This window comes from Camelina sativa, chromosome 11 (genome assembly GCF_030686135.1).
Source record: "Camelina sativa cultivar CO46 ecotype springtype chromosome 11, ASM3068613v1".
Taxonomy (NCBI): domain Eukaryota; kingdom Viridiplantae; phylum Streptophyta; class Magnoliopsida; order Brassicales; family Brassicaceae; genus Camelina; species Camelina sativa.
In genome coordinates this window covers 17499162-17522199 of record NC_141890.1, presented here as the reverse complement: position 1 = coordinate 17522199, position 23038 = coordinate 17499162, and the positions used below count along the sequence as shown (strand labels likewise).

The window sequence follows — 23038 nt, the reverse complement described above, 5'->3', positions numbered from 1 at the left end:
TTACTCTTTATCTCTTTTTGGCTAATTTTCTGTCAGAAACCAAAAAAGAAAAGAACTATATTAATGGAAGAGACGTTAATCTATATGATAGTCATAGTTACACATCAGTAATTGAGTTTTGAGCTTTATTTATACAATGAAAGACTATCTATCCTTACTGGAAAATTCAAGTTGTAGACACACAACACATAAAAGATGTTTAAAATTCTATATGTTTGAACAGTTTGATGTGAGTAAACTTACTAACAAATCAATTTAGAGAGAATAAATGTAATCAAAGTTTACTTGGCTTGTTGATTCTGGTGCAGGTTCTGACTCTGGTGCTGCTGGTATAGATTTGATTCGTTCTAAGCTAAACTTTCCAATTCTCTATGTACGTAAAACTCAAAATTGATTATCTGATTCTGTGGCAACATTTAAAAAAAAAAACAAAAAACAAAAATCTTTTTTGATATTTTTAGACAACAATAGATGAGTTTTGAGCTGTTATTGAAAGACACTATCATCGGCGAAAAATACAAGTTGTAGTCCACACAATACATCGTAATCCGTCTCTGAAAATCTAATAGCTTCTTCAATACGAAGCCAAATATAAACAAGTGAGGCCTAAATATCAATATCGACTTTGATTTTTTTTTTTTTTTTCGATTTGAGTAATACACTACTACTGTATCTGTATGTTGTGGTAAATCTGTATACAAGAGTTGCTACACATAACATTATATAATCAAATCATACAATATTAGAAAAGAAAAATACAAAAAAAATCAAATCATGATTAAAAATGAAAAACTAGTAAAACATAGGCCTTGAATGGTTGTGGATTTTAAAGGTGTTTTTAGTTTTAGATTTTCAATAGTCTATTTTATAGCCAATCAAGATTATATAAAAATTGATTTTCCTAAAAATTAGGGAATCCAGATTTTGTTGGTTTTTGGTAATTTTCAAAGAAAAAACCAAAATCTATGTTTTACTAGTTTTTTCAGTTTTAAGCGTGACTTGAATTCTTTTTTTCTGTTTTTTTATTTTGAATAATTTTTTAACACTGAATCTAAAAACCATAAACCAAAATCTAAAATTTAAAAACTAAAAACTAGAATTCAAAAACCACTTAAAAACTTGTAAACATTCATGGCCACAGATTTTGATTTTTCTTTGAAATTGACAAAAACCAACAAAATCTGGATTCCCTAATTTTTTTAAGAAAACCAATTTTTGCATAATCTTGATTGGCTTGAAAATAGATTTTTGAAAAATCTAAAACCATAAACAGCTCTAAAATCCACAGCCTTTCAAGGCATTTACATTTGTTTGCAAAGAAACCAACTAGAGGCGGAAGGAAAAAACAAAAAAAAAAAAGCTTTAAATATTATTATTAGTATCCTTAGGTGAATGTAGATTTTAATTTATATAGGTGAAAAAGTAAATCACAAATAAACTCAAGCAAATAAAAGGCGAGTATAATATATAGTTTTACATATTTGGTCTTTTGAATTTAGTAAAATTACTGTTTTCAAGTTGATTAATTAAGGAAGTTTTCTTATATATAGAGATTACCTATGTAAATCTTTTGTTCGTGATCTTCCTCACAAGAACAAATTCTTTATTAAAAGCAAAGAGAATTAATTCTATGTTTAATTAATTATTTCGGACTGCTATATTCTAAATGAAATTGCGTACTAGGGAGATGTTCAAAATCGGACCAATTGGGTCAAAACGTTATTCTCATAAGAGTTGGGACGAGAAGGGACACAACATGATAACTAGTATACATGTTGCTTTCGACGACAAGTCCATACGATGTATTCAGTTTGGCTATCTTCACAAGGGAATTCATGTCGTGTCTAAAAAATACGGTTCGTCCGGAGGTCGATACTATGAAATAGTAAGTTTTGTTAGAATTATTCATCTTCTGTTTTACTTATTCCTGATGGCCTATGTTAAAAGCAAATTTATGCAATATACAGGTGAGATTGAAGGACGATGAGTATGTGACCGGGTTGAGTGCAATTGATTGTAATGGGATAAAGTCTTTGAATTTTCACACTAATCAGGGGAAGCACGGGCCTTTTGGTGACAGTAATAATTATTATTCATCATCCATAGATATGAAAAAATATAAGCGGGAAATTGATGTGAAGATACGTGATCGTCGTGAGTTTGGTGGCTTCTTTGGGTCTTTTCATGAATTTGACGGTCTGAAATCCATTGGAATTTATGTTAATCCCACGTGCGATAACAAGCTAACTTTCAATCAAGCATGGGATCCTGGATATACATCCGCCCTCCATTACCAAATCCCGACGATCGTGGATGGTATTCATGTTGAGCACATCCGTTATAAGACCAAACTCAAAGACCGGATACTTTCCAAGTTACGTTCGATTTCAAAAGAGCTATTTTGTGCCTCGTAAAAGTCTTCTTGGATTAAGAGTAGGTAGTACTCTTGAACGATATCTAGCTCTTGTCCTTTGATAGTAGTACGTCATGAGTTTTATTTATTTACACTCACAATTATATTAAAAGCAGCACTGATGAGAGGAATGACACATTTTTTCTCATATTTGAGTTACAACTCTTAATATAATATATTCCCTCTTTTCAATTATGTAAGATGTTTAAAATTAATGTTCTTTTTTTTTTTAAGTTTTCATCCATAATTTAATTTAATTAGATATTTTTGTGAGTATTATCATGTTCATTTAAGACAGAAATTGATTTTGCTTCGATATCTTTTGGTGATATAAAAAGAGAAAAAAAAAAAGAAAGAGAGGGAGTATTTGGTGATATAAATTTTGACACGTAAGGGAGATAAAATAATTAGACGGAATCATATGAGTGTTCGTGATCTTTCACATTTAGTATGTGTATGTCTCAGCCTGGGAATTACCCGAACCGAGAATTCCGAACCGAACCGAACCGAGATTTTTGGTTTTCAGTTCGGTTTCGGTTAAGAGAAGAAAACCGATCGGAAGAAATTATAATATGTATTCGGTTATCGGTTTTGTTGGTTCGGTTCACTCTAACCGATCGGTTACCTGAATTTAACCGAATTACCCGTATTACCCGAAATTACCCGAAATTAACCGACCCGAATTAACCAAACTACCCGAAAATAACCGAAATTACCCAAATTTACCCAAAAATAACCGAGATTTTGACCCGATTCAACTTAAATAACCAAATTAACCAAAAAATTAAAAAACTTCGGTTAGTTTCGGTAACCAAAAATAATAACCGAAAAATCCGATACCCGAACCGACCCGACCCATTATTTAATTCGGTTATTTTCGGTAACACTTCTCTGATTCCGAACTACCCGACTATCCGAATTACCCGACCCGAAGTATCCGACCCGACCTAAATTCGCAGGCCTATGTATGTCCTTAGATCAAAAGGTTTACTGAAGATAATAAAAGCAAAATGCTTAGAAAATGGGAAAACGGTCTTTGCCTCTTTGGTCAAACGAAGAGTCTTCTTAATTATGCACAAATTCTCAAGGTTTTCTTCAACGTACCTGGACCGGTCTAGCTTGCTTGCTCCCGAAGAACACCATAAAGAAAGTCATGACAGCGACTCTTGGGGAGGTGGACTTAAATAGGGCGACTAAATATATTTATCTATCTATCTCCATCCCTCTAAAACCACTGTACTCATCAACTGCTGCCAGCTACTAGCAAAAATCTCGAACTGGCCCTAGAAAAAGTATTGTGTTTGGTTCAGCTTATATGGAACCGAGCTCTTGGACTAGCACTAGAAAAGTAGAAAGGCCAAAGAGTGTTAGCATGGACTGGTTGAAATACATAAAAGTAACAAGACTGCAAAAGAGGAACCTGCAACATGAATTTATTAAAGGGAAAATGGGATTAAGAAGAACTGGTCTAGTTGGTAGTAGTATCTTCATTAGGAAGCTCATTCATCACCAGAAAGAGAGGCAGTGATGTTAACTAGTTAAGTCTCTCGTCAGTGCCGGCAGTAATAAGCGGCATCCAAACATTGGCTGGTCTGCTAAGAAGCGTCTGAACTAGTGGATCAGAAGCAATGGCTAATGATATAATCTCATTCACGTCGTCCAGTTTGGCTGACGACTTATCCAACTCCTTAGCTATATGCACCTGAAACACACACACACACACGAAACCTCCCTCAATTTGGCTCATAAATTCTAGAGATGGTAAAAAGGCTTTTAAGCTTAAATATTTGGAAAATCGGCATCTTAACTTGTTAGCAAAGAAACCAGCTAGAATAGGTAAACTATGTATAAGGTAAAAAAAGTAAATAACAAATATATAGGCAATCAAGGATAATATTTAGTTTTACACTTTTGGTCTTTAGAATTTAGAAAATTTACCGTTTCCAAGTTGATTTACATTTTGATTAAGGAAGTTTTTTTTAGAGAAATTATGTAACGCTTTTTTTTTCTTGTCTATAAAGTGTGGATCGTCTTCACAATAAGAACAAATTCTTTTTTTTAAAGCAGCAAAGAGCTTAATTCTTTTGACTGCTATATTCGAAATGAAATTCCGTAATAGGAAGACGATGTTTAAAGTCGGACCGATTGGGTCAAAATATTTTTTTCATAAGAATTGGAACGAGAAGGGAGGCAACATGATCTCGTTTATATATCTTGCCTTCAACAAAGAAGCCATAAAAAGTATTCAGTTTAAGTATCGTCAGAACGGAGGTCATGATGTTGTGTCTAAAAAGTACGGTTCGTCCGACGGTTCGTCCGAGAAAGGTGTTTCCCACAAAATAGTAAGTTTTGTTAGAATATGTCTTCATGTATTTTCTTCTTATGATAATAATTGGCTATATAGTGTAATTTAATATTTTTGTTTCTGTAATTAACATTGTTGTTTACAATGTATAGTTTGCTTTTGTACTTGTTCCCTGACGACCATGCACGTTAAATAAAATTTATGCAATATACAGGTGAGACTAAATTTCGATGAGTATGTGACCGGGTTGAGTGCAATTGATTGCCTTGGGATAACGTCTTTGATTATTCACACTAATCAGGGGGAACACGGGCCGTATTGTGATAGATATTCATCATCGATATATATGAAAGCCGAATATAAGAGGAAAATTGATGTGGAGATTCGTGATCGTCGTGAGTTTGGTGGTTTCTTTGGGTCTTTTGATAACTCGGGCAATCTGAATTCCATCGGCATTTATGTGTGTCCCATTACAAGGTTCAATGACGCACCCCTTGGAAGCAACTACAAAGTCACCGAAGTCACCGATGATGACGACGACACCGATGAAGATGACGATGACGACGACGACTACGGCCTACCCACTCTCTACCAATCATATGATGATACTTTAGCCACAGTCAACCATAATGGGACGCGTGAATATCAAATGCCTCATGATCATGAGGTCTCTGATGGTTATAATGTCAAGGCCATCGTTCATAAGCCCAAGTTCGATGACAAGATGAGTCTCTACCAATCATCTAATCATCGTCTAGCCAGAAGCACTAACAATCGGACACTTGAGTATCAAATGCCTGATCATGAGTTTGCCGATGGTTATCATGTCGAGCCCTTTGGTCGTACGCCTAAACTCAAAGATGAGATATTCTCCAAGATAGGGCGCCTTTTCGGAAATCTCTTGGACTAGTTGGTCGTTATCCCACGTATGCATGATCTCGATTGGCATGTATTTGAGTCCCGACCTGGTGGATCGATTAAGCAACTTCTTGTGGAAGTGTTCAATACTATACCCTAGTTCAAGTTGCTGTTGAGTTTTATCTTAAATAAAGTAGCTACTTTAATGAAGCAAATGTCTTAGTTTTCTACAATTCTGTGCTCCATGTCTTTTGACTTAAAACGAAATCTATATATAAATGACAAAATCTTTTGCGAATTGATTGTTGGAGATGATGATTACATTTTCAATTTTTTCATGATGACTTTAACTTGTGTAAACTCAGCAGTCTAGTTCCTTGTGTCAACTTGTGTAGACACACAAAATTCCTCTACGTTGCCATTCTTTGCTTTTCGGTCTTGTACATGACTGAAGAAAGTTTCAAACAGTTCGAGTATGCGAAAAAGAATTATAATCTTGTTATATAAGTCCTCATATAATCACCGAGCTCTCGGACTAGCCCTAGAAAAAGAATTGTGGTTGGTTCAGCTTTAATTATATGGGACCGAGCTCTCGGACCAGCACTAGAAAGAGTGTTAGCATGGACTGGTTGAAATACATAAAAGAAACAAGACTGCAAAAGAGAAACCTGCAACATGAGTTCATTAAAAGGAAAATGGGATTACGAAGAGCTGGTCTTGTTGGTAGTAGTATCCTCATTAGGAAGCTCATTCATCACCAGAAAGAGAGAGGCAGTGATGTTAACTAGTTAAGTCTCTCGTCAGTGCCGGCAGTAATAAGCGGCATCCAAACATTGGCTGGTTTGCTAAGAAGCGTCTGAACTAGTGGATCAGAAGCAATGGCTAATGATATAATCCCATTCACGTCGTCCGATTTGGCTGATAACTTATTCAACTCCTTAGCTCAATTTGGCTCATAAATTCTAGAGATGGTAAAAAGGCATTTAATCTTAAAATATTTGGAAAATCGGCATCTTAACTTTTTAGCAAAGAAACCAGCTAGAATAAGAGGTAAACTATGTATAAGGTAAAAAGTAAATAACAAATATATATGCAATCAAGGATAATATTTAGTTTTACACTTTCGGTCTTTAGAGTTTAGTAAATTTACCGTTTCAAAGTTGATTTACATTTTGATTAAGGAAGTTTTCTTAGAGAAATTATGTAAAGCTTTTTTTTTTTCTTGTCTATAAGTGTGGATCGTCTTCACAATAAGAACAAATTCTTTTTTAAAGCAGCAAAGAGCTTAATTCTTTTGACTGCTATATTCGAAATGAAATCCCGTAGTAGGAAGATGTTCAAAGTCGAACCGATTGGGTCAAAACATTTTTTTCATAAGAATTGGAACGAGAAGGGAGGCAACATGATCTCTAATATAGTTGTTGGTTTCAACAAACATAGAATACTATCTATTCAGTTTAGCTATTTTCAGGAGAGAGGTCATGACGTGTCTGACAAGTACGGTTCGTCCGAAGAAGGTTCATCCAGCGAAATAGTAAGTTTTAATTGGAATAGTATATTCATGTTTTTGTTTTTTTCCTTATTACCACGCTAAAGCAAGTTTATGCAATGTACACAGATAAGACTGAATCACGATGAGTATGTGACTGGGTTGAGTGGAATATATTGGAAAGGACTTGTCACGTCTTTGACATTTCACACTAACCAGAGGAAATGTGGACCGTACTGCAAGATAGACGATTATCCTAAAAGCTGTAAGAGGGAAATTGATGTGGGGATTCGTGATCATTGTGAGTTTGGTGGTTTCTTTGGGTCTTTTAACCAATTTGGCGGTCTGGCATCGATTGGAATGTATGTTTATCCAAGGTACGATGACAAGCCCACTCTCAATGACGCAGTTGAGCCCCCTGAGACCAGCAAGGTGCAACATGGGGTTAAAACCAACTACAAAGTCGCCAATGACGAAGACGACCAGCTCACTCTCTACCAATTATCTGATCCTTTAGGCGCCACAATCAACCGTAATGGGAAGCTTGGATATCAATTACCTAATGAGGTGGTGTCCGATGGGTATCATGTCAAGGCCATGGTTCATAAACCCAAATTCGAAGACAAGATCAGTCACTACCAATCATCTGATGACCGGCTAGCCAAAAGCACTAACTATCAGACACTTGAGTATCTAATGCCTCGGCATGTCAATCCCATTATTAGTCGTAAGCCTAAACTCAAAGATGGGATTTTGTCAAAGTTGGGGCGCCTTTTTTAGATATCTCTTGGACTAAATTAGTTTCCTTTTCGTTTGCATGCTCCTAAACGACATGACACAACACACTATCTCTTGTCTTTTTTTTTTAATTATTAAGTTTTGAGTTTTTATGTTTTTCTTTAATGGAGGAATGCCACATTTTTGTTATATCGTTAAGCTACCACTCTTATAATTAAAGATTAATATATTTATTAGGATTATTAATTTGCTTTATTCGAATGAGTAATCTTTACGTTTACAAGAGGCCCTTTTCTTTAATGTAGTGCAGACATTTCTACGCTTGATTCTCATGAACACCGTAAAGAGCAAGTCAAAAGATGACTCATCGGTTTCTTGCACAATCCCGTACCCTGAGTCCACCTATGGCTCTATATATCCCCTTGCCTTACTCTGTATCCAATCACACTAGCTAGCACGCTTTAATTTTCCACAAAAAATGGTGGTGTTGAAACTCGGACCATTAGGAGAATATGACAAGATAGAGATCACTGGGAAGAAACTGGCCATGACAAAATAAGTCACATATTCGTCACTTTTGATGATTCTTCTGTAACATCCATTCAGCTTGGATATGTGGAAAACGGAGATCTTGTCATGTCCAAAAAGTACGGCTCAGACGAAGAAAACCAAAGTACTCGAATTGTAAGTCTCACTCAAACTCTCTTGTTTTACCTCTAAAAACTATGTCAGTCTAATAATGAAATGGATTGATATTCGTTTGGTTACTTAACATAAACCTGCAGTTGAGGCTGAACCATGAGTCTGAGTTTGTCACTGGCATTAGCGGAGAGATGCGTAACTGTAATATTTCCTCTCTGACGTTTCATACAAACGAAGGAAAGCACGAGGTCCTTTGTACAGGATCGGAATCTGACCGGACAAGACCTGAGAGGTTTGAGTTTCTTGCGGAAATACATGACCGCCGTGAGTTTGGAGGTTTCTTCGGATCTTGCGATTATTCTCTTTGTTCGATAGGTCTCTATCTAAAGCCTATCCTCTCGGGTGTACACACTACTATTAAGCAAGAAGTATGATCTAGTGCTGTTTTGGTTACTTTAACTTCAGAATTCTTTGTTTTCTTGTTTCGTTTCATTATCTGAATAAAGAACTACTATAATTTATGTTATGCTAATGCTAATGAAGTGAGCTTAAATAAAATTTAATTTCTAAGAATCAGAAAGAGTAGCTATTATAATATAGTTACGGAGGAGATAGGTCTGTGATTGACAAAGCTTTCTTCATTCTTTCCACGAGATTAGGCAGAGTCTTCACAGCTTCATCAACAGTTTGGTTCACACACTGCTCCAAACCATCTACAGCTTCAGTTCTAGTCTTCTGAAGCTTAGCCGCCTCAAACTTGTCTTGACAAACCACAAGAGATCTATTCAACCTCTCCTACATTCATCGGTAAAAGTCCAAAACACAAACTTGAATCAGTACGTGATGTCTAGTACTCAAAACTAAGCTATTGTCCTGAGATATAGAGAATCTAGGAGACAACAATTGAAAACTTGCCCTGCATTAACCTCTAACTGAACAAGAAACAGAGTTTAAGAAGTGACTCACTTGGAACACAGACATCTCGTTATCAAAATGGTTCTGCGCATTGGTGATTGGAACACTGCAACTCTCTGCACATCGGCTAATCTCAGCGTGTGTTCTTGTCCTATCAAAGCATTCATATGCACATTTGAAGTAAGCTTTCTGCATCAACACAACAGCACAAAACATACTCTTTAGATAAAATCTCAGACTAAGCAAACTAAGTATACATAAAGAATCTAACTTCATGAACTTAGCAACTAGGAGAAACAAAACTGAGTCTAGGGTCTGTAAAATTAACTTTGTTTCTACATAATTTTAGCAAGAACACAAATTTGAAAGAGAGAGAGAGAGAAAGAGACGAACTTGAAGGTTGAAATTGATGTGGTCTTGTATTGGAGAAAGAAGAGACTGAGACACAGAACTGACTTCGTTAACTCTCTTTCTGATTCTCTCTCTCACCATCTTCTCCTCCGCCGTCTGATCCATTCTTTTCCCCGGCGACTTGGATTTTCTTTATTTACTACTTCAACTTCAGTTTCTCTTCTCCTGTTCTGTTCCAATGACAATGATGATGATTCACGCACAAATTTCGAATCTTTTTAACTCGCAGTAGAAAGGAAATTAAAGATTGAACAGCCTCCTTCCCCAAGTTCATAGGTTAGCTTCAACCGCCCCCATGGCGGATTCAGTGAAACACTACCTTATTGGGCTTTTAAATTTGGGCCCATTAACGAACATTATCAATCTCCTTTACACGTGACGTGGCTGAAGCAAGTTTCTTATAAATGTGAATATGAAACTTTTACAGTGTCTTGAGAGCCTCTTCTTGGCCAAATCAAAACTTGATCTTAAACATCTTAACCAATGATTGATCACTGTAAATTTATATGGAAGATTCATTATGATTATCAAAACTTTTAAAAGCCTCATGAGTTGTTGTTGTTGTTGTCTAAGAAAACAGAAGAAACTCGGAGAGACAAAAACAAAACTAACCTGAACTGCAAACAAAACTCCACAGAGAAAACTGAGTACAGACCAGACTTCAACTGTTTTTAACTACTACAAAAGTGTACTAAGGGACCAATGAACCAAACATATAGTGTGACTGGAAAAACAAAGATACTAAATCACTGCTTCTCAACTTTTGTAAACTAGTAGACCCACGAACATTATCAGAAACCATAGTAATCTACACCAATTTCAAGAGCAGACTGATGAGATGAGTAACCGAGAGAGGAGAGGGTTTTTTTTGTGCTTTGTCCTTTTTTAGAGCTGCACTTCTCTGTCATGTATCCAGCTGAAAGGAATCTTGGGTCCTTTCTTGGCTCTTGCTTGAGCTCTCTCATCCAATCTCTTGATTCTTGGAGACAACCCGCATAGATAGTCTTGTGCTTTGTTTCCTTCACCTGAAAGCCCAGTTAAGCCCCCAATTTTCCACCTACCAACCAAAAACTCAAGAATGTCTGCGTAGTCTTTCGCAGTGTAAACACCGAGCCTCTGAGCCACGGATGAGAAGTTGTCAAAGAGGTTGTCGTTGCGCCCATCGTACATCAAGTGAGCAGGCATTGAGATTTTCTTTCTCATCATGTCTGCAAAAGCCATGACTGTACCATCAGGATCAATCTCAAAGAGCTTCTCAACTATCTTCGTGTATGCTGTTTCGTGACGCTTCTCGTCTGCAGCTATTGTGCCACATATTTGGGCTAGTTTGAAGTCACCATGCTCTTTGGCTTGGCGGGCTGTGTTTCCGTGAGAGATGAAGGTCGCTCTTTCTTGGAATGAAGTATAGATGAAGCCAAGGTAGGGGTTATTCTCTGTCCGCGGATCCTATGAAAACAAAAGAGTTAAAGCATTAGGAAGTCATATTAACCAGAATTTATAATAATTGCTTGAAACTATCTCACCATTCCGGATCCAATCAAGTACTGAATGGTCTTTTCGATCTGCCTCATGTCAACACGACCAGACAAGTAAAGGTATTTGTTCAGAAGATCACCATGTCGGTTTTCCTCTGCAGTCCAAGCTCTTGTCCAAATAGCCCATGAAGTAGGACTAGCACCTGTTTCATCCCTAACTCCATCCAAAGTGTTCAACATAGTTTGATAGGTCGGAAGTGCTTCTTCTGTGATCATGTCCCCGACCAAAACAACAAAGTAATCATCAGGGAGCTCTCTAGCCCTCTCTCTTAACTCTCTTACCTGATCTTCAAACCCATCCGATGCAGGATCAGGCAAGAAATCCTGGGGTTGCCAAGACTTCTCAACATCCTTGAGATGAATCAGAAGATTCTCCTCGGCCCAGTTTTCCATAGATTTGAAGATCTCGATCTTTTGAGGTGGCATGGAGTGCAAGACTTGAACATGCACTTCCTTAGGTGGCGTAAATGGCTTCTTCAAACTCTCAACCTCCCTGCATCAACCAAAAAAAAATAGAGTATTTTCAGCAATCTAGTTATATTCCCCATTGAAACTATCAAAAAAAGGTCTCATTTCTGATATACAACCAAAATACAAACAAGAACACATATGTTTGCATTTAGATAACCCTTCATGTCAACATTGCCAACAGATTAATCTATGCGTTCAAGATAAACAATTCGACAATTCCTGACTAACAAACACAAGAAATGTTATATCATAAGACAAAGACGTTATATTTGCATTGATGAATCGATCTTTCATTTCAAAGTTCACTTGGCAATGTGAAGCACAAAAGAAAGATTGCAGGGAGAGAAAGAAACAAAGAAGAAAACTAAGAGTGAATGAACTAGAGAAAAGCGTGAAAAAATTTGGACGGAAACTAAAGAGAGAGAGAAGACACGAAGTAAGCATGCATAGACGCAAGATTGTATGTCTAATACACAAAGGAAGCCCTGTAAGAAGCGTGATATCCAACGTAATGCCTTTGAAGAAAAGGAAACAGACGTAAAGTAATACGTTCAAGAAATGAGTAAGCAACAAGTGGACATGCATTTCACCATTAAATGTAACAAAAGAAGAAGCCAAAAAAGATCAACCAGATTAAAAAAACAAAACTTTCACCACGAAAGTAAATCAGGATTTGACTAAGAAGCTATTCATCAATGTCTTAACCAAATCTAAACATCACTATACAATACAGAAGGTAACTAGAACGAGAGTAAATACTGCTAATCTTAACTAACCACCAATCAAAGACCAATCTAAATAATGGCGAAGACAAAAGATTTTGATACTACATGGAGCAATCAGAGGAGAAACGTAAATGAATCTAGAGACTACTAGGAAACAGTCAACAACATGAGATTCAATAAAAAAAACGTAAACGAGCATTGAATCGTTCAAGAACAGAGGATGGCTACATCTTTCTTATAAACCCAGATGAAAAGGATAGCACTTTGATTGAAATCACACTCGAGATTAAGCAAATGTAAAGTAAATAACAATGAAGTAAACAGAGAAAACCTAGATCCAATATCCAAAATAGAACAAAGCAAAACCCAGAACAAAGATGAACCAAATCTCTATAGTTATATACTTGGCAGAGAGAATCAAAAAAGTAGATAGATAAAAAGAGAGGTATAAGGGAGAAAGAGACTGACTTGGCGCCGGAGCTGAGAGCCGGAGAAGATGAAGCGAGGCAGAGGAACTTAGGAGATCTGAAAGACGCGATAGGCGGACGAGTCGAGGAAGGGAATTTGTAAGGCTGAGATGCCACCAAAGGGTTAAGCTTTAGAGCCATTTCTTTGATATGAATTGAATCGTTCTTGCTACAAAGCTAAATTGCTCTCTCAATCTCTTTCACTCGGTCTGGGTTTGGCTCTGGCTCTTTTTTTTGTTTTGGTTCTCTCAGGTTCAGTTTCGTCCACAGAAAGAGAATGCTTATGAACAGCGTAGAGGGCAAAGGAGAGGTAAGTAATAGTAAGAGAGAGAAAAAAAACAAAAATAAATAATATTATTAATATAAGGAATATGACGTCATATTTATGTGAAAAATGAGTATCTGTTCTAAAATACCCTTGAGAGATGTTTCAAGTTCACATTATTTGTCTATAAGATATTTTTGGTAGAGTATCCATGTCGGTAATAGAATTGTATCAAATAATTACTTGTATAAAAGTCAACAATGAATAATGATACAACAACACATCGATGACCACCTTTATTAAATAGTCTAGTACAAATAAGGTGGAGTTGATTAAAACATTTTGTTGATTTAAATTTATTTATTGAGTAGAATAGTTAAGTTGAAAATATATGTCAAAAGATGATCATGATTCGTGTGAACGCTTAGGTATCAAGGATTAATAATTATCATTAGATGACGTTTTATATATAATTAATTTGGGTATTAGATCTTAGCAAATCGATTAGCAATGAGAAGGGGTAAATAGGTCAATACAAGTACACTATATTAGTATTTCATTTTTGTAATTGTTTCAGTCGAACGTACTTGGGCGTGAGTATCCACGAAAAAGCCAAATAAGTTGAGAGAGAGAGAGGGGACAAGTGTCATTGGGTCTCCACGTGGATGTCCCACTTGGCATATGAAAACTCTATTGACCGTACGTTGTTGGGTTTGATGGTTTTTGTTTTGTGCATTTTTAGGCTTCATTCTATTACTCTTCTGCCAAGTTTAGCACAACGTTTTGAGCCTTTGATCGCACAACGTATTGAGCCTTTGATCGCACAACGTTTCTCGTTTAGAACCGTGACTAATAAAAAAGCCAACTTAATAAGCATTTGTATATTAACAACGTGGCAATTGAGACTTCTTCTTTTATTTTAATTTTGTTTTGCAATATTTTCTAGAGTGAACAGTTGTTCTTGTTCGTGATAGCGATTAAATTTTTTTCTTTGATCGCATTTTATCTCCTGAGAAAATTAACGTTATGTAACTGCATATATATTTTTGATTTATTAGTCTAGTTTACATTTAGAATTTCCCAGTTTAAGAAAACACAATTATGGCACAATGATGGAAACGTTATGTAACTCCATATTTTGGACTTATCAATTCTTTAAATAAATAAATGATTATTGGGTTTGGCATGAATCTATACTAGTATTAGTTACACATTTTGGGTCTTTTTTTCCTTCCTCAAAGCTCTTCTTTTCTAACGAAACAAAAACACATTAGGTAAGACTGTAAGAGTTAACAAACAATATACGATTAAGCCAAATTAGTTTAGCACACACACACAAAAAAAAAATAATAACCGAAAACTTAAGTATTACAAGAAAACAAAGAGAAACACACACTTCTCTGGTCATGTATAATAATAAATACACCGCCAAATTTAAGTATGAACACAAAGATATTTTATAAAAGCAAACACCGTCACATGTTGATGTTGTACAGTTGAAGTTCTCATCAAAAACTCGACAGTCACTTCTTTTTACCGTCCGACGGAAGTCATCGGTTCCGTAATCGTCAAGTTACCTACAGATTCTGTAATCTCCGTATCAAGCACGTTTTTGTACGTCTCGTACCATTTTCCCAACTTCTCGGTTCTGACAATGTCCAGGAGATTATCCGGAAGTTCAGAAACTCCGTCCAAGATCTTAACCACGGTAGCCATATCCGGCCTAACCTCTTCAGCTTGGTGCGAACATAACACTCCTAGCTTCAGAACAAGCTCGAGTTGTCCCTTATCATGATCAGGTCGGATACTTTCATTCACCGCCTCTACAATATCGCCGTTTTCCCAACGATTAATCGCCCAATCCGCAAGAACGACCTCTTCAGGCTCTGCTCGTGGCTCAAACAGCTTTCTACCGCAAGAAACTTCAAGCATAAACACACCAAAGGCATACACATCTGTTCCCGTCGTTGGTCTTCCGGTTCTCATGAGCTCTGGTGCCATATACCCGAATGTTCCAGCTACTCTAGAGGTTTGAGGATCATACCCTTGATCATATAGTTTAGCCAATCCAAAATCTCCAAGACTTGCATTCATCTTGTCATCGATTAGGACATTTGCAGGCTTGATGTCTCGATGAATCACCACTTGTACCCACTCGTGATGGAGATAGGAAAGTGCGGATGCAACGTCTTTGATAATCTTGAAACGTTGAGTCCAAGAGAGCTGTTCTTGATCTGATCCACCGTAGAGGTACTTGTCAAGGCTTCCATTGGGCATAAAGTCATACACTAAGTAGAGCTCTTCTTTGTATCTGCAATAACCAAGAAGCCTAACTAGATTAGGGTGTCTAAGACGACCAATAGTTGCTATCTCGGCCAAGAATTCTCTCATTCCTTGACTCGAACCATGAGAAACCCGCTTAACAGCAATTGTTGTATCTGAACCTGGAAGTGTGCCTTTAAAGACCTGACCAAACCCTCCTTTGCCTAGAAGTTGTTTGAAACCGTTTGTGGCTTTAAAGAGCTCTTTGTAAGAAAACCTATGTGGTCCACATTCGATCTCCCATTCCTCTAAAACCTCTACAACCTTCTTATGTCTCTTATAGAAGAAAATACTCAAAGCTGTTGCAGCAAGGGCAACAATGAGAGCCAAAGTCAAGCATGTCACTAAAACGATCCGCTTTACTAGAGACTCTGTCTTGGGATATGGAGGAAAGGTTGGTATAAGGAAATCTAGCTGTGGAACAATAATAAAGGTATATTGATACCACACCCACAAGTAATGTATTGCTCCAACCGACCCTGTTGAGGCTGTGAAGCCGACATACATATACTCGGAAAGATACGGTGACAGATCTTGCTTGAGCGAAAGAAGCGGCCGCTTTGGAAGAATAGCCTCCTCTGCTGGTGATAAGAAAACTACAAGCTGTTTCACTATATGGCTATACAGAATCGTGATTCGGAGTAGCTTTCCACTGACTAAAGAAATGTTTTTGAACTGACCCTTTTCATCATAATAACCGGCAGGAGCAGATGTGTTAGACCTCATACCATTTATGTTGATACCGATATGGTTATCATCAATGTCACCAAACTCATCATCTTTATGTATGTCGACCTCCACGGAAATGATCTGGTTCGAGCTTTTTCCATTGTTTCCATCGTTGAAGATGCCGAGGTACTGATCAGCGGATGCACCGGGAATGCCTCTCGTGGGAGAGATCACAAAGGCCATACCGTGAGAGCCTTTGTTCTTATGCTCAGGGACAATGGCGAAGAAGAAGGTGAAAGAGAAAGAATTCATCGTACCGTTTGAATTTTTGAAAGGAAATGGATTGTCGTCGAATGCTTGGCCATAAGCGTGCTTCTTGGTGTTCGTCAACGTCGTGAAACCATTCATGTACCCAGCGGATCCTTCCATAATCAGCTTGCCATGGGAGTTTTCAGAACAACAGAAGAGAAAAACCACGAAAACGATCCAATGGATGATTCTGTGAGATATTAACATTATTTGATCGATTCGTTTAGAAGGCAAGAGATTGGTTAGTTTATGTTGTCGACCTTTTATATCCTAGACAATGATGCAAGTCAACTAAGCTACAGGAGAAAACACATGAACTAGTCAAGACCTGCAGAGACTTAAAAAACACAGAGTTACTACATGTTGCAGAGTCAATGCCTAAAAACCAATTACTTTACCAGTATATCTCATTGAGATGCCTAATGAGAAATTAAACAAATAACCTTCACACACATAAAACATATGAAACTAGTCAAGACCTGCAAAGACTAAAAAATAGAGAGCCATACTGTAGAGTCAATGTCTTAAATTAATCAATTAAGCAGTTGATGGTGCCCATATCCTCCATGAATCGATCATGGAAAAACCTAAGAATCTGTCAAATAAAAGTACTTAAATAAGATTCGGCCAGAAGATAATACATTATGTAAAAGAACTAGACATAGTCGACCCTGGATCCATTTTTAGAAAGCTGTTCACTACAGACATAATCACAGTTTTGTTTATAGGAAAAAAATGATATAACAAACTTCCGGGACTGTATAACATAACAGAGTTATATCACAAGAACCAACCACTAGTAAGTCGATCAATTGAGCATTTTACAAGGATGCATTCTTTTCAGTTTCGCTGTTAGTATTTATTCAATTTGTCCAATAGAGAGTAAGTCAACACACAAAAGAAACTGATAGAATAAATAAAAAAAAAAGCAATCTTTATTCCCAACACAATCACTACACAAAGCTTATCAAATGGGAAAACCACAACTAACACATTTCGAAAAATCAACATCGTATATTATTGCACTACCGATCTTAACATCAGCTTTCAGCGTCCGCAGGAAGTGAAAGGTTCCGTAAATGTCAAGGTACCGTTGGACTCCTGTGATGGAACACTATTAGATGTCTCAGACCACATTCTAACCCTCTCGGCCTTGACAATTTCCAGCAAGTTACTCGGAAGCTGCGAATCACCGTTCAAGATCCGGACTACTGTAGACATATCCGGCCTGACTGCTGCAACCTGGTGCGAACATAGCACTCCCAATTTAAGAACAAGCTCTAGCTGTTCTCTATTGTGTTTTTGGTGGAGTCTTTCATCAGCTGCCTCAAGAATATCTCCGTTTTCCCAGCATTCTAATGTCCATTCTACAAGAACAACCTCGTTGGTGGCTGCTCGTGGCTCTATCAGCCTTCTACCGCAAGCAACTTCCAGTATAAACAACCCAAAGGCATAGACATCTGTCCCTGTGGTTGCTCTTCCGCTTCTTATGAGCTCAGGTGCGATGTACCTAAACGTTCCTGCTACTTTAGATGTCTGAGGATCATAACCCTGCTCGTAAAGCTTAGCCAATCCGAAATCCCCAAGCCTTGCATTCATCTGGTGGTCGATCAAGACATTTGCTGGTTTGATGTCTCGATGAATTACAACTTGTACCCACTCTTGATGCAGATAGCAGAGTGCAGAGGCTATGTCTTTGATGATCTTGAAACGTTGATCCCATGTTAGTTGCTCTTGATTTGCTCTGTGGTAGAGGTACTTGTCAAGACTTCCATTAGGCATAAAGTCATACACCAAGTAGAGCTCCTCCTTGTACCTACAGTAACCCTGAAGCCTAACTAGGTTCGGGTGTCTAAGACGACCAATTGTCGATATCTCCGCCAAGAATTCCTGCATTCCTTGTCTTGAATCATGAGAAATCCGTTTTACAGCAATCTCTGCATCGGAACCTGGAAGTGTACCCTTATAGACCTGACCAAACCCTCCTTTGCCTAGAAGTTGTTTGTCTTTGAAACCCTTTGTGGCTTTTAAGAGTTCTGTGTAAGCAAACCTATGCGGCCCACATTGGATCTCCCATTCCTCTAGAACCTCCTTAGCCTTTTTATGTCTTTTATAGAAGAAAGAACTTAAAGCTGATGCAGCAACCGCAACAAACAGAGCAAATGTCAAGCAGGTCACTAAAACGGTCCGCTTTACCTGAGACTTTGGCTTCGGATATGGTGGAAAGGTCGGCACAGGGAAATCCAAATGCGGAACTGTAACAATGTCATACGCATGTAACGTCCATATGTAATGTAATGCTCCAATTGACCCAGTGGAGGCTGTAAGGCCAACATACATTTTCTCTATAAAAAAAGGTGACAGATCTTGGTTCAGCAATAGAAGCGGCTTATTTGGGTAATAAGCCTCCTGTGGTGATGATAAGGTGACATTAAGCTGTTTTTCTTCCTGGCTATACAATATCGTGACTCGGAGTAGATTCCCACTGATCAAAGAAAGGTTTCTGAACTGACCCCTTTGATCATAATACCCGGCAGGAGCAGATACAATAGATCTCATACCATTGATATTGATACCAACATGGTTATCATCAATATCACCAAACTCATCATCTTTATGAATATCAAGCTCCACAGCAATGACATGATTCGAGCTTTTTCCATTGTTTGTATCATTGAATATTCCAAGGTACTGATCAGCAAAGGCATATGGAAGGCCTCTTGTAGGCGAGATCACAAAGGCCATACCGTGAGCGCCTCTGTCTCTATGCTCAGGGACGATAGCAAAGAAGAAGGTCAATGAAAAAGAAGTCATGTTACCGTTGGTAGAATTCTTGAAAGGGAATCGCTCGTCATTGAAGGCTTGCCCATAGACGTGCTTCTTGGTGTTTGTCAACGTCGGGAAACCATTGATCATACCAGTGGATCCCTCAAAAACAAGCCTGCCAAGTGAGTTTTTAGTATTAAACAGAGCAATAATGATCACCAAAACCATCAATAAGTTGAAGTTACGAGACATGATAGGTGAGTGATTGAGTGGTTTACAAGGGAAGAAGATAATATTAGTTAGTGTTGTTGTTTATATCTTTGATAAGCAAGAAGATAAAAGTCAAGTGAAGACTTCAGATACACGTAACACATGAGCTAGTCAAGAGAACTGCAAATATTTAAAACAGAGAGCCATAGAGTTGCAGATGAGTGTCTAAGTAACAATTAATTTAACGTGGTGTCCAAATCATATCCATGAATCATGCAATAACTAAAGAACTGGTCAAACATCATAAAATCTGGATTTCTCCGAATTTTGACAAGATAAAATTATTTACTGTGATTTAGTAGTCTTGCTGGTCTACCTAAGACATCTGTGTAATACATATAATCAAAGTCATGGCATGGATATATTTTTCTTGAAACCTTTGAAAATTCCGGCAGATCCCTCCCAAACCAGCCTGCCATGGGAGTTTTCATTACAACAGAACAAAGCAAGGATCAAGAAAATTACTCGTAAGTTGATTTTGTGAGACATCATCTTTCATCGATGAGTTGAGAAACTAGGAGCTTAGTTTATATTCTGAAGAGCATGATGGCAGTCAACTAAGCCACAAAAAAAAGCGCATGAAGTAGTCAAGCTCCACAAAGGACTAAAATTAGAAAGATTGCTACAAGTTGCAGAGTCAATTCTTCGAAATTAGTTAACTAACCAATTTGTATCTTTAAGAGACTAAACTAATGACTGTAGGCACACAAAAAAACATATGAAATAGTTAAGACCTGCAAAGACTTATAACAGAGAGCTACAAGATGCAGGGGTCAATGACTGAAACCAATTAATTAACAACTTAGAGACTTAATGGTATCCCAAACCTCCATGAACCATGGAAGAACCAATAAACTAGTTAGGCAAAATTACTTTTTTATGTTTTGGTCAGAAGATAATATTCCACATCAACATCTTACAATAGTATACCCAATATACCTTATGACATCTGTTCACTACAAAGTCACAGCCTTGTTTAAAATATTTAAGATGAAATAACTACACCAGAAATCCTAATTAACTAAACCAGAGATGAGAGAGCCCAAACCAGGTTATTAACCGGTTGATCCTGTCACACGAGTCAGGAGGGGCGTTCTCCTGTCATGCTCTCAAGTTGATCCTGAAAGAAATTTTTTACTTAGTACCATAATTGTCCAAATGTCACATAAAATGTCCAACACGATATATTCTTACCATAATTGTGTCTATGAGGCTCTTACGATCCAACTCTCCTTTGCAAAGAAGGCTTTTCAGCTCACCCACTACCTTTTGATTTTCTTCTAATTTCATCTCCAACCCTTTTATAATGTTCTTTTGCGAGGAACATGATTGCTCCAACATGATGATATGATCTTTCTGAGAGGAACATGATTGCTCCAACATGATGATATGATCTTTCTGAGAGGAACATGATTGCTCCAACATGATGATATGATCTTTCTGAGAGGAACATGTTTCCTGTTAGAGACAGAGACATAGACATTAGAGACAGAAACAAACACCATTAATGATTCGTTCATTTGTGACAGAAGGATATAAATACTAACCTCCAAAGATTTTGTTTTGGGAATTAATTTGTCCAAACACGCCTGAATCTCCTGAACAATCTCACAAGCTTGTTGGTTTTTGTCTTCCTCACGTGAAACCACCTTGATCACAAGAGAAAAAAAATTAAGAAATCACTATAAATCAATTGTGGAGATTAGGAGAATAAGTGTTAGGAAATCACTATAAATCAAATGTGGAGAGAATGAGAATGAGTGTTAGGAAAGCTTACTTGGGTTGGTGGTGATGCAGGTGGAGGTACAGATTCTGATTCTACATTCTTCTTAACATCGAGAAGAACAATTACATTTGTGTTAGTCCCACCAGAACAGAAGATAACTGTATCACCTAAACCTATTTTCTCAGCTTGCAAAAACTTTATCCAATTCTTTTGCAAGACAAACCTCTTTTTTCCTTTTAATACATTCATGGTGATCTCATGTCCTACACCATCTCTACCTACCAACTTAATTTTACTCTCGGGGATTTTCCGGAGGACAGTGTTGAAATCGGCATCGGTGAAATCTGTGAATGTGGTTGGGAGTCTTAAACGATAGTTGTTGATATTATCAGCAGTAATCCTATGGGACATATACTTCGAAGGATCTTTCTCCCTGCATAAAGTTACAGCAAACTGTCAATCAAAAGTACAATGAAAAAGTCTAATCCTATCTTCTCAACTTTTTCTGGTATTAGGGAAAGTTGCAGAAGAAGCGTAGAAGCCACACCTCTGATCTCTGGTGGTGTTAAAAGGTGGAGCAGGGGAAGATGATATGTTGTTGATCCGTCTAAAAGGTTTCCTCTGCCATTAATTACAGAATGGTTTTCAGATGAGGTAGCAGCAACACTCGAGCCATTGGAATTAGCATTGAAGACGAGAAGACTAAGACTACTAATGTAGATATTATTCTCCGAGAGGACTCGTAACATGCACAAAAACCATTAGTATGTGACCATATAATATAGCGAATGTAGTAGAAACACTGGTCAAATTCCCTAATACTATTAGTGTGTGAGTGTGAGTGTGACAACCCCTATAGCCTTAGGATATGTAGAAACACTGGTCAAATCCCTAATACTATTAGTATGTGACCATATAATATAATGAATCGGTACAAAGATGATTTTACAGTAGGAAAAAGAAGCTTAGCTGAAAATACCTGAGGAGGAGGAGGCTGCATAGATGATCCATCAGAATCAGAGGAGGAGGGAGACTTGTTGGAAGCAGAAAGAGAGAGAGAAGGCCACGATTCAGAGGCGGAGGAGGGATTAGAAGGCATGTTCCAAACAGGCTTCTTATCAGTAGCCTTGTCCGAGTCGGAGCAAGTGTCATCGCCGGTGGGAGAAGGAGTAGCGTCATGGGAGAGGTCATCATCATCATCATCACCATGAGAGGAATCGCCGTGACATGATCGAGACATAGAGGAGGAGGAGGAATCAATGGAGACGTGAGATGCAAAATTAGAGGCACTAGTCGCCGTCGTAACCATCCTGTAACACGGAGGGTGTACAGAGAACTAGGATCGAAGAAGCTGCTTTGGAATCTGAAACCGCCAGAGAGTGTGAGAGAGTGAGAGCTAAAATAAAACAACACCGGTGCGGTGGCTCCGTTCCGCAAAATGTTGAGTGTTTGTTTTTTTTCACCCCCTTTCCAAACAAACACCAAAAAGTGCTTTCCCCCTGCGAAATTACTTAGCTACCCCTCCCCTATCACAATCCGCGTGATTTCACCTGATTGGACCATTATTTTTATTCACTTTCAGTCTTTCACTAGTGGCCGGTTGATTAAAAAAAAGACAAAACAAACTCTTGCCTTGTTTTTGTTAAATGTTAAATTATCCCCAACCATAAGTAATAGCCCTTAGTGGAGGTAAACTAAAGATTTTCAAAGTTTTAACCTTATGGGTCTGATTGGTAACGTAG

The 23038-nt window shown here is 37.6% G+C and overlaps 8 protein-coding genes and 1 pseudogene across 11 annotated transcripts; 4 read left to right on the top strand and 5 right to left on the bottom strand.

Moving 5' to 3' along the window:
- Positions 1-1666: 1666 nt before the first annotated feature.
- LOC104784967 (jacalin-related lectin 24-like) lies at positions 1667-2431 on the top strand (annotated as a pseudogene).
- Positions 2432-4515: 2084 nt separating this feature from the next.
- LOC104788785 (jacalin-related lectin 25-like) lies at positions 4516-5628 on the top strand. The gene is made up of 2 exons (XM_087471726.1): positions 4516-4755; positions 4933-5628. The coding sequence occupies exons 1-2, from the start codon at positions 4516-4518 to the stop codon at positions 5626-5628; spliced, it is 936 nt and encodes a 311-aa protein (XP_087327852.1).
- Positions 5629-6888: 1260 nt separating this feature from the next.
- LOC104788787 (jacalin-related lectin 24-like) lies at positions 6889-7845 on the top strand. The gene is made up of 2 exons (XM_087471751.1): positions 6889-7145; positions 7200-7845. Exons 1-2 carry the CDS (start codon positions 6889-6891, stop codon positions 7843-7845), a joined length of 903 nt encoding a protein of 300 aa, XP_087327877.1.
- Positions 7846-8162: 317 nt separating this feature from the next.
- On the top strand, positions 8163-8879 carry LOC147934157 (jacalin-related lectin 24-like). The gene is made up of 3 exons (XM_087472525.1): positions 8163-8237; positions 8410-8487; positions 8589-8879. The coding sequence occupies exons 1-3, from the start codon at positions 8163-8165 to the stop codon at positions 8877-8879; spliced, it is 444 nt and encodes a 147-aa protein (XP_087328651.1).
- Positions 8880-8895: 16 nt separating this feature from the next.
- Positions 8896-10050, bottom strand: LOC147934156 (uncharacterized). Its single transcript, XM_087476454.1, has 3 exons — positions 9754-10050; positions 9412-9549; positions 8896-9240 (listed from the first exon to the last, which is right to left on the bottom strand). Exons 1-3 carry the CDS (start codon positions 9874-9876, stop codon positions 9046-9048), a joined length of 456 nt encoding a protein of 151 aa, XP_087332580.1. The 5' UTR covers positions 9877-10050; the 3' UTR covers positions 8896-9045.
- Positions 10051-10363: 313 nt separating this feature from the next.
- On the bottom strand, positions 10364-13422 carry LOC147934155 (stearoyl-[acyl-carrier-protein] 9-desaturase 7, chloroplastic-like). The gene is made up of 3 exons (XM_087475525.1): positions 12971-13422; positions 11295-11799; positions 10364-11217 (listed from the first exon to the last, which is right to left on the bottom strand). The coding sequence occupies exons 1-3, from the start codon at positions 13108-13110 to the stop codon at positions 10657-10659; spliced, it is 1206 nt and encodes a 401-aa protein (XP_087331651.1). The 5' UTR covers positions 13111-13422; the 3' UTR covers positions 10364-10656.
- Positions 13423-14767: 1345 nt separating this feature from the next.
- Positions 14768-16741, bottom strand: LOC147934154 (putative L-type lectin-domain containing receptor kinase V.3). Its single transcript, XM_087476424.1, has one exon. It carries the CDS (start codon positions 16739-16741, stop codon positions 14768-14770), a length of 1974 nt encoding a protein of 657 aa, XP_087332550.1.
- A 717-nt stretch (positions 16742-17458) lies between these two features.
- On the bottom strand, positions 17459-20090 carry LOC147934153 (L-type lectin-domain containing receptor kinase V.4-like). 2 transcript variants are annotated; one of them, XM_087475636.1, is made up of 2 exons: positions 19941-20090; positions 17459-19433 (listed from the first exon to the last, which is right to left on the bottom strand). In XM_087475636.1, the coding sequence occupies exons 1-2, from the start codon at positions 20060-20062 to the stop codon at positions 17582-17584; spliced, it is 1974 nt and encodes a 657-aa protein (XP_087331762.1). In that variant the 5' UTR covers positions 20063-20090; the 3' UTR covers positions 17459-17581. The 2 variants fall into 2 exon arrangements, with proteins under 2 accessions (XP_087331762.1, XP_087331763.1); XM_087475637.1 differs by having other exon boundaries at positions 17459-19475; positions 19983-20090.
- A 339-nt stretch (positions 20091-20429) lies between these two features.
- On the bottom strand, positions 20430-22747 carry LOC147934152 (uncharacterized). 3 transcript variants are annotated; one of them, XR_015572618.1, is made up of 7 exons: positions 22276-22743; positions 21844-21917; positions 21520-21729; positions 21348-21395; positions 21118-21219; positions 20765-21028; positions 20430-20690 (listed from the first exon to the last, which is right to left on the bottom strand). XR_015572618.1 is itself a non-coding variant. In XM_087475638.1 (6 exons), exons 1-6 carry the CDS (start codon positions 22603-22605, stop codon positions 20652-20654), a joined length of 1191 nt encoding a protein of 396 aa, XP_087331764.1. In that variant the 5' UTR covers positions 22606-22747; the 3' UTR covers positions 20430-20651. The 3 variants fall into 3 exon arrangements, 1 of the variants encoding a protein (XP_087331764.1); XR_015572617.1 differs by having other exon boundaries at positions 21348-21398; positions 22276-22736; XM_087475638.1 differs by having other exon boundaries at positions 21348-21729; positions 22276-22747.
- Positions 22748-23038: the final 291 nt, after the last annotated feature.